General features: G+C 42.0%; 1 protein-coding gene and 1 long non-coding RNA gene across 2 annotated transcripts in view; one reads left to right on the forward strand and one right to left on the reverse strand.

The window, feature by feature from the left end:
* The window catches only part of LOC116693236 (uncharacterized), an 18908-nt gene extending 17183 nt beyond the window's left edge, over positions 1-1725 (reverse strand). The window contains exon 1 of the long non-coding RNA XR_004332873.1: positions 1347-1725. This is a non-coding gene — a long non-coding RNA (uncharacterized LOC116693236). The remainder of the gene's footprint in view (positions 1-1346) is intronic.
* Positions 1-5045, forward strand: part of ccnq (cyclin Q) — a 7674-nt gene extending 2629 nt beyond the window's left edge. Inside the window, 4 exon segments of the mRNA XM_032522063.1 lie at positions 851-983; positions 2169-2387; positions 4729-4783; positions 4786-5045. Of these exon segments, the coding sequence (XP_032377954.1) occupies positions 851-983; positions 2169-2387; positions 4729-4783; positions 4786-4817 (439 nt within the window). The 3' untranslated portion in view covers positions 4818-5045.
* Positions 5046-10829: the final 5784 nt, after the last annotated feature.

The following is a 10829-nucleotide window of genomic DNA, read 5'->3' on the forward strand; positions in this document are numbered from 1 at the left end:
AAATTGTTACAGGGATAGTCAGTAGAGTCTATGATGTTCTAGGATATTTAATGTTCATCTGCAATTTTTTTGTAGTGGTCCCAGTAATATTTGTTCTAGCATATCATATCACATTATTAAGCTACGCGGGTGGATCAGATGATTGATTGGGGGAATGTCCTGTTTTCTTTTGGAATTTTTTTTGATTGATTTATTTTTGCTGTGGTTGCAAAGATTTTGACAATGTCACCAGCTGAAAACACGGTCACACCTATTCATTTTTGAAAGAACAACGGCATTCGGGGAACTCAAACACTCAACCAACCAATGGTGTAGCTTCATCACTCATTTACCAGTTTATGTCGACGACATTTCATTTCCGGGATTGTTAATTGCCGGATGTCCGTCACCTTCCACTTTCTTTGTGTTGACATTCTTAACTCTGGTGGATTTCTGAGGACTATGGTTACCTGGTCCTCGGATCTCTGCAGGGTAAATCCAGACAGCTGGACCATCTGTCCAATCTGAGTTTTCTGTTGCACGACTAAAACTACTCTTGAATGTTCCACCAAAACAAGTTCCTTCTCCAGGCTGTTTTGCAGAGGCACCGTTGCTCCGTCCAGCACCCAAGATGATTGTGATTGGTTTAAAAAAAGAAGGAAAAAAAAAAGCCAATAAACCAGACCACGTTTTTCTCCCATCCCAGAATGTTGTGTGGACTAGCCAGACCTTCCTCCGCAGCTCTGTGGAGGAAGATCTGCCAAAGCGAGAGTAATCAAGTTTGGCCAATAAATGAAAAAAATACTTTTTTTTGTGCATTACTGTTCAAAGTGGTCATCTTAAATACTCTCCACCTTCCTCTCTCCCTCAGGTATTTCAACAGTGGCAGTGCTCCTCTAGAGTGTGACAGGGAGTTCTGGGATTTGAGGGACAGCGTGGTGCAGTGTGAGCTCCTCATCCTCCGACAGCTCAACTTCCACGTCTCCTTTGAACACCCTCACAAGGTAGGTGTGCGTGCATGTGTGTGTTTGTGCACGTGCAACTATATTCCTGTCTCCCCCTATTTAATGTTGAGCCTCCTTGTCTGTCGCTGTTACTGTCTGATATTGTCACGGTTGTCCAAATGTGTTTGTGTGTACAGTCGCTGTACCATCTGGCTCAAAGTGTTTTCAAATATTAGTGGAAAATGCTGCATCACTTTCCTTGGCTGATCTGATGTATTTTAAGCTTCTGTAATATATTTATTTAGTTTTTTGCACCTTGCATTCAGTGCACCTAACTCACTTAGGTGTCTTGTGCAAATAACAGAAAAGTCATTAATGATCAATCAAAAATGATTTCGCTTACCTGGTGATCGTTCTTGAGACGCTGGCACACCAACCCGATTACCGGTCGTCGGACAGTCTGGCGAGGTCAGTGACTCGAGTCTGTTCGGTGTGTTCCTTGCCGTCGTCAGTCGGAGGAGCCGTCGGCCTTCATTTGGCCCGATTTTACATGTTGAATCAGAAGGCGGGCAATCAGACTCAATGACCAATCTGATTGGTGCAGTGCTAACCCAGAAATGACAAGGGAAAAGCATAACTAATGCTTCTCAAAATCTGACGAAAATCTTTTAAACTGACCTTTGTCGTTCTGAAATGAGACCGATTCATCAACTGCACGGCCTATTTCTCTCTTAAAATGTTCTTAGAAACGCGTTTTAGTTAAATATATTCGTGAAATATGAGATCGCATTCCGAATGATCTGCTTTGAAATTCCGGACAAGCCACACCCACACGACACGCTTGTCCACTCAGCTGCCAGTTTTCATTTTTTGGGCGACAATACCAATAAACGCCGCCTGCTGTTATGGAGACGTATTACGCACGCGCAGAACGTACGCTTAAATCAGCGGAGCATCTGTGTGTTCCTATACACTTTTCTGACCAACTCAGGGAGGCAGTTAGTCAGATGTCGCGTTGTTGCGTCAGAGCCTTTACACACAGTGTTCCCCCCTAGGTTGACTGCAGCAAACTTCATGGAGAACAGTGAGGGCTAAAAACTGGTCTCTGGTCTAGCTCAGGTTCCCGTCAGCCTGGTGGGATGTAAAGTTATAGGGGAAACGGTGATAACAAACCAATTTAATTGCTGTTTAACTTAAATACAGAATGCGAAATGTACAGGATAACGTTGTATTTCTTGTCTCCAGTATTTACTCCACTACCTGCTGTCTGTGAAGTCGCTCGTGAACCGCCACGCTTGGTCTCGAACCCCTATCGCGGAGACTTCCTGGGCGTTGCTGAGAGACTGTTACCATGGAGCCATGTGCATCCTCCACGCTCCACAACACATTGCTATAGCAACGCTGCACCTGGCTCTGAACAGCTACGGAGTGGAGCTGCCTGTCGGAGAGAGAGAGTGGTGGCAGGTGCGTGTTCCCCGTTATAATTACAGACTAAATAGAGAGTAGTGCTCAAACGTGTGTGTGTCTATGGGTGAGCAACAGCACTTCTGGTCGCTTTCACACCTGTAGTGCGGTAGACTCGCTGCGATTCTGGGGGGGAGGTGCAACATTGTTGCATTTTTCATTTGGTTCAATTTGTGTTCACACTGCCCTTTATCAAATCATTGGACAGTAGTCTATATCCACAAAGTTCCACTTCCGGGATTGCTCTGGTGCCGTCGGAAATTCTGCCGGATGTCCCTCTTTTCGTCCGGACGTCCGTCACCTTCCGCTTTCTTGGTGTTGGAAGTTTAAGCTCCGGTGGATTTACGAGGACTATGGTTACCTGCTCCTCAGATCTCTGCAGGGTAAATCCAGACCGCTAGCTAGACTATCTGTCCAATCTGAGGTCTCTATTGCACGACTAAAACTACTTTTAAAACGTACACACGTTCCACAAAAACAAGTTCCTTCGCAAGGCTAATTTGGGGAGGCACCGTTGCTCCGTCCGACGCTTGGTTGGCACCGCCCATGATTGTGATTTCTTTAAAGAAATGCAAATAAACCTAAGCACATTTTTCTCCCATCGCAGAATATTGTGTGGACTAGCCAGACCCTCTTCCACAGCACTGTTGAGGTGGGTCTGGCAATTCAAGACTAACTGGACAGAATATCTGAGTGAAACTCGCCGACACTTCTGGTCTCGGAAATAATAGAACACCACCAAATGTACTCTTGGGATTTCTGGTTTTACTCGAGTGGGCAGCCCTGATCCCTCAAATCATGCAGAAGTCCGTAAATTGTGTGCAAGGTTGAACTGCAGGCAAGTAAATGCTTTTATTGGGTCACCTCCTATATGTGGGTCAGATCACATTCTCACCTAAAGTGAACCGAACTCTAGAGCGCTTGGAAGCAAACTGAGACCCAGTTTTGTTGAGGCGACCAGAGTTTGCTCGTGTTCGCACCAGAGCGCCAATAAGCTTTCTCTCCAGCCCAAACGAACCAGACTAGCTCACGAAACGCTCCAGTGTTCGTTTTTTAAATGGACCAAACAGCTCAGGTGTGAAAGCAACTTCTGTTTATTTAGTTTGTACTTTGGATAATTGAAAAAACAGTTTCCACTGGTACCAAACAAAGAAATAGCCCCTGTGACATCTCAAAGAAACCTCTGGGAGGCAGTGTGCGCCATCCTGTCAGAATCCTATCTCACAATTAGTGGAAGTTAACGCATGTGCAGTGTTTTAGATCGGTCCATAGGGTCGGGTATCGAAACCCGGTTCCACCATGGAACCAACCGGTAGGAATCAGACTGGATTAGATCGCACGTTTCGGTTCCTCATTTAGGTTCCACGTAATGTGTCGACTGAAATATTTTCCTTCTGTCGCTCCGAAACAGACGTAAACATCTGTAGTTAGCTACCGTAAATATAGTCTATATTTAAAATGGCATATTTTCCCTCTGGGCTCTGGTTAGCATAACAACTCAACATTTATTTTGTTGTTACTTGTTAATAGTGTAACTGTTATTTATTGTTGAATTATTGTAGTTGTGTGTTAGGTGACTTAGGTATATTTATTATATATTTATATTTATTTAAGTACTTTAAAACTTTACTATATTGTAAAATTTGAATTATTTTCAATTTAAAAAAACTCTGAAAAAACTATAAAAGAGCCTTTCTTTGATATCATTTTTCAGGTTTTTCAAGTTTCAGTTTAGGAATCAGAATCGGTTTAAAACTACCGGTTTGGCATAGGAATCATAAATATCCAAACGATACCCAGCCCTAGACATAAGGGCCCTTTACGGTGTGACAAACACAAACAGAAGCTGTAGCTTTGCACAGGTGTTCCCTGCTTTTGGGGTCATGCCAACAGCAACTGTACAGCTTTGTACCGAGGACACGACTAACATCCAGCTCCAGCCAGTCTTCAAAGCTCAAGGGCCTCATGTGATTGTTAAGGATTAGCTGAAGGGTGGGGACAATTTATAGTTTTCCATTGTCAAACAATTTCACAAATGAGGACTCTTTTTGCATCAGCTTTGATTTTATAAGTCACTATATCCAAACCCTAATGAGGAAAAGTCAGTATCTGTTGTGGTTTTCCGCTTCAGTCCTCCAGGCAATAAAATCTAGGTCGTTTGAAATGGTGTGTGGCCCTTTGATGTCCGCTGTTCATTGAGGCCAGGTGTGGAGCTAAAGTGTGTGTGTGTGTGTGTGTGTGTGTGTGTGTGTGTGTGTGTGTGTGTGTTGTGTGTGTGTGTGTGTGTGTGTGTGTGTGTGTGTGTGTGTGTGTGTGTGTGTCGCACGCACGCTTGCATGTGGTGCTGTTTGTGGACGTGACCAAAGCAGACATTGACGCCGTGATCTCGGACCTTCTTCACTCTACGACATGGAGGCCAAGGTCATCTGAAGGACACACCTACAAGGCCCGCACATGGGAGACACATGAGAGTTGTTGTTTGTCCCTCTGTGTGTGTTACGTGTTTTGTGCGGCACGAATATATATTATTATATATATATATTGAACGCCTGCACGTATGCCATTCGCTGCATGCAAGTGTCGGGGTTCAGGTGCGATTGTGTAAGAGAAAGGAACACTTTGTATCGCTCCAGTTGGTCTGCGGGCTGTGACAAAAAAGCACCCCTGCACTACCGCTTCCTGCCACCGTGGGGAGACGTTTCTCTCTGTCTGGTCTCTGATCACCCAGCCCTGCAGAATACTGATGTGCTCTGGGGTAGATCGTCAGCACAAACACATCCCAGCACTCAGCACCAGAAATATCTTCACACTCCTCACGCCACATGTGCTAACTACAAATTCCACTGTATGGATTTGAGTTCAGCACCCAGTTCTTATAAATAATTCAATCAAGAACTGTAACAAATCCGCAAAAAATGCATGCGAGCGGTGACTGCAATTAGACATTTATTATCGAGTGGCGTCATCCTAACACAGTTCCCCATCAGGAGAACACTAGAATTAGATGGGTTTTTGTCTTGATTGTGTGATTAGAATGCAGACCACCTTGCTGCATATTTGATTTTATGTACTGGATTTCAAACATTCAAATATGAATGCATTAATTGGATAAATGACATCTTTATCATAAGTGCTAATATATCCTGGTGATTATAGTGGGATTATCTTGGTTTACTAAGTCTTGTCTTGTGTGTTTTTACAGCGCAGCCATTCCCAGATATATTTTCATGAATAGATAACAAGACAACAGTATTTTGTACTTTGTGAGCGGTGGACCAAGCTGATGAATATGTGGGTAAGTGATCTGCTGTATGTTTTACACCAGGGGTCTGCAACCCGCAGCTCCGGAGCCCCTCTCCAGTGGCTCCCTGTGGCTTTGACAAAAATGTTTTTTTTACATTTCAAATTTCATTTATTATTGTTTTCTATGACGATAAAGTGATTCTTAAATTCCAAAAACCAAGGGAACTTTTATCAGGACGCATATTATCCTGGGTCCATGAAATAACTGGCCATTAATAATAAAAGTAATCTGCCTGTCCCTATGGGAATTTAACATAGGGGTGTGTATACTTATGCCCCCTATATTTTAAGGATGAACATTAAGGTATTAAGGCATTGAGATCAATTTCCAAAAGACGTTTTTTTATTCCTTTTTTAGTCAACGTTAGCATGGGTGTGTAAACTTATGCAAGCCACTGAATGTAAGAAATGACTTTGTGTTTCCTGTATTGTTGACTATGAGCTTCCTTTGTGTCCCAGTTTAAGTTTACTTGGTTTTTTTCTTATTGTATGTAACTCAAGGAGTGAGATAATAAAAATATTCGACAATAAAGTGAAAGTCCAAAGTCTCTGAAAGTGTGGGGATCTTTCATGGACTTCCTGAAAAATAATCCGAGGAGGATTCTTCAATACAAGAACCGAAGTACAACGTATTGACCAATAGGGCTGCCCAATATGAGGAAGAAATGCGATAACATTGTTCAATATCACAATAGCAATATTACTTGAATTAAATAGTTTAATTTTAAAGTGCAGTTATCTACTGATATTTTATTTCAATATACAGATATATTGTGCAGCCCTAATGAGATCTTCAGCTCGTATCTTTAACTTGTGTTTTTTTTCTGTTATTTTCCATATGTGTCAATATACTGTATTGTAGATGTACTGTATGTGTGTGTATAAATATATATTTAAAAAAAAAGAGTCTTCTCCTTTGACCATGTTTTTGACATAAATACAAAACAGAACAAATACAATGGTTATAAATTATTGTATAAATAAATTAGCCCATCTGTGTACAAGAGCCCGACCGATGAAGGATCTTTCCCGTTTCAGTCGGCCACCAACTAAACAAATAGATAGAAATTCTCTTTCGTACCTTCTGCTATCTCTCTGCTCAACTTTATTGTCATTACACAGGTACAGGTACAAGGCAACGGAATGCAGTTTGGGTCTAAGGTAAACTTGGACTTAAACTTTTAATGTGGTATTTATTTCCCCATCTGCTCTGATCCTGTATTTTTAATCGATGTCGATGTGGTCTTTGTTGTCATGTACTGTATGTCAACTTCTTGCTACTGTAGCAAAATGAATCGCCCCTCGGGGACAAATAAAGGTCTTGAACTTGAATAAGTATTTTTAAGGCCAATACCGACACAAATATTTGATTATTTACAAATCCGAAATTCCAATATATCGGACGATATACACATAAATTAAATTAATAAAATCCTGAAACGTGTAACAAAACATAAACAGATTTCCCTAACACTAGTTATTTGTGGTTATTTATGAGTTCTCACTAAAATAATAATATAATAATTTCTTTTATAGTCACAACAGAACAGAGGAACATCAAAACATATTAAAGTTCTGATAAAATGTATACAAACTTAAGATATGAAACTTACTACTTATTTTTTAAATATTCATTTATTTTGATTTATTTATCGGCCATTATAAATGCCGATACCGATAATTCGGTAAATGCCTGATATATCGGATGTATCGGTCAGGCTCTACTGTGAACGCACCCGTGTGAAACAGTGTGACAGACTTTTGTCTGCCTGCGAAGAACTGGAAAAGGTTGTTTTCATTTTCTTCTCTTTACTGTACAGTTACAGTTGTGTGTGTGTGGGTGTGTGTGTGTGTGTGTGTGTGTGTGGGGCCGTAGTGCATATGATCAACGCTGACACATCTGAGTCTCTTTCTGCGAGCAGCCTCTCTTCACGGGACAAGAGACATTACGTGCATCCCAATAGCATCATGTGTCATGCAATACTCCTCTTCCTGACACATTCTCTCCTTCTCATCTGTCACTCTCTTCTAACTCCAGTGTTTTTCTTCTCCTCTGCCTCACGTAGCTGCTGGGGAAAAATCTGTCTGTCTTTCTCTTCGCTGCTCTTCATTGGCTCCATTCCTGTCATCCTCTCGCCACCTTTTTTTTTTCCTTGCCGTTTCCATCTGCATCTCCTTTTCCCTTCCATCTCCCTTTCTCACCCTCTCCCTGATTCCCTGTCTTCCTCCATCTCCTCCCTTCTCCCTTCCTCTCCTCCTCCCTCCGTCTCCCTAATGTTATATTAATAATGGAGAGGGTGCATGTTCAGCCAGATTTCATGAATTAACAATCAGATGGGAAGGAGTATGTTGGAAAGGAGTAGGGGAAAAAAGAGAGTGACATGGATGGATGAGGAGAGGTGGGGAGGGTAAGGCGAGGATGGACGCAGGAGTGAGGAGAAAAAATTTGGTGAAGAGGAAAAATGGCAAGTGAAGGGGGGCAGCTTATCTTTCTATCACACTTCAGCACTGCTCTGATCGCCTCTCCGCTGTTTGCTTCTGATCTGCTTACGCATCACTTCAGCCTTCACTCTGGGCTTGAGGGGAAGTCAGAAGGTCACACACACGATCAGCTGTTTGTGTGTGTGTGTGTGTGTGTGTGTGTTTACGTCTCCGTGTGTGTTTATATCAAAATGACAGTTTGGGATGTTAATGTTATATCGTGGCTGCAGTCTAGGAGCTGAGTGCCCTTGAACTGATAAGAGCTCTGCAGCCTTCAGCCTTAGACCTATTAGACATCAACTAAGCGCCCCTAAACACTCTAAATGGCTAATGCATGGACAATAGATTTAGGAAAGTGTGTGTGTGTGCTCTTAGTATAGAGACATGGAGCAGAAAGAGCAGATAACATAATTCATATTCCATGTGAACAGGGAGATGGATCGATGAATGGGTCAGCAGACAAAGCTATCAAACCATCAGTCAAAAGTCTATCGAGACCTTTAAAAATGCACTTTTTTTTTACCGGCAACATTCCTACAAACATCTCCTTTTAGAGATTACATTGGAGGCGTTAAAAAAAACATTTAGTTATCATTTATTAAGAGCTTAACAAAATAAAAGAAGGAATCCTCTTACCTGTGGTGCTATTATCAGTTAAGGGGCTAGACTGGGTAAACTCATGATGCTTTCTAGACTGTTTTTGTGTTGGACATATCGGCCGTAGATACGTCTGCTTTCTCTCCAATATAATGAAACTATGGCACTCATCTTGTGGTGTTCAAAAGAAAAATTCAACGCAGAAACAGACAGAAATGCATACATGAGCAGACACACTCATAGACAGACACTAGACCACTCACACATCTAAACAGAAGCAAACAGAACTAAAGGCTGTAACACAAATTCACTGCATAGATTTCAAAGACTTGGCAACACTGTTAGCCAATCAGAGTCAAGCAGCTTAGCTCGTTGAATATTAATGACAACTAGCCCAAATTGAGCTGAGTCTTCCTGCCCTCTTTCTATACCACGCTAGAACGGCTTGAAACAAGGTAACCAAGGCATTTTTTTCCACATAAAAATGTTACAGAGTCCATAGTAGAAGTTCAGACACAACCACAAAGTCATGAAATATGTGTACGCACCTTTAAAACTCGCCCTGTTTCAGCGGGTGCAACCTGGGTGCAAACTGTTGCAGCAAGATAACACGTGTAGGCAACACGGATTGTTTTCGTTTTTCTCGCTACTGACAGCACTCCAAATTTACAACCCACAGAGCTACGTGTTGAAATTGACCAGAATTCTCCTTTAACTCAAACGTCCCAACAACACAGAAAACACAATCCTCTTGAGCAGTCTCTGATATGTCTTTTCCACCAGGGAAGTTCTGGTGCTGGTTCGGAGTCAGTGCCAAATATCAAACTGGTTCTCTGCTTTTCCACGCAAATAAACCTGGTTCTGGGCCAAGAAAACGGGTCCAACTTAGCACAAGGTAGCGCTGGTCTAGAGATAAGAACCGGTTACGTCAGGTGCTGGGGGGGGGGGGGGGGGTTATCATGGTGTTCGAAAACAACAACTTCTGCCCGCCATTTTGAAAACCCCGGTCAGCTGTTAACCATAGACAGCTGTTAATGTTAGCTTTGGACATGGATGGAAAACCAGAACCACCGTGGTCTGGGGAGGACACCAACGGTCTGCTGGCTCTCAGGCTGGGGAAGATCCAGCTGGTTCTTAGAGAACTGGCGAGTAGAACCAGCACCAAACTGGCACTAGCACCAGAACCAGAACCAGCACCTGGTTAGCCTTGGTGGAAAAGACACATCACTGAGTCTGATCCACTAACACCATCTGACCGAATGATTTCAGACACCGGGATGACGTGTGAGACTGTGTCAGGTCAGAAACATAAGGAGGCGCTCTAAAAGTAAACACCAGACTTTTAAAATGAACTGGTAACCAGTGACATAGTATCTTTACACTGTGGTTTTAGCATACCTTTACTTAAGTAAAGGATCTGCATACTTCCTCCACCACAGCTTGTAGTTGGAAGTCTGGGATACAGTAGGAGCATGAGAGGACTGGTGGGTGATTGACTCCAAATCAACCGTTGCCATTATTCCTTCACCAGCACCGCTCTCTCTCCACCCTGAATACTGCAGCGAGGTCAGTGACGGTGTTGGAACCAGGAAAAAAAACTTCACTCTGATTGGCTTCTTTGGTCGAGAATGTTCTACACAATAATTTGTCCAAATAACCAAATACCAAAACTAATTTCTCTTTCCTTAGCCTCAGCTGTTGTTTGTTGTTATCTAAAATTTCCTTCGGGATGAATAAAGTATCTATCTATCTATCTATCTATCTATCTATCTATCTATCTATCTATCTATCTATCTGTCTGTCTGTCTATCTATCTATCTATCTATCTATCTATCTATCTATCTGTTAATTTTAGCTCTAATTCGCAGATTTTAGCGCGCTAACATGCCAAACATTCTCAAATCATTCTCATTCTCATATCTCACTTATTGTTTATTATTTACTATTTACTCATCATTTCCCATTCTCACATCTCTCTTATTTGTTATTCATTCATTGTTCTCATTTTCTATTTCTATTTCAGAACTGTCCATAATGTTCATACTGTTCATGTTGTAATAT

The sequence above is a fragment of the Etheostoma spectabile genome, chromosome 7 (assembly GCF_008692095.1).
Source record: "Etheostoma spectabile isolate EspeVRDwgs_2016 chromosome 7, UIUC_Espe_1.0, whole genome shotgun sequence".
NCBI lineage: Eukaryota > Metazoa > Chordata > Actinopteri > Perciformes > Percidae > Etheostoma > Etheostoma spectabile.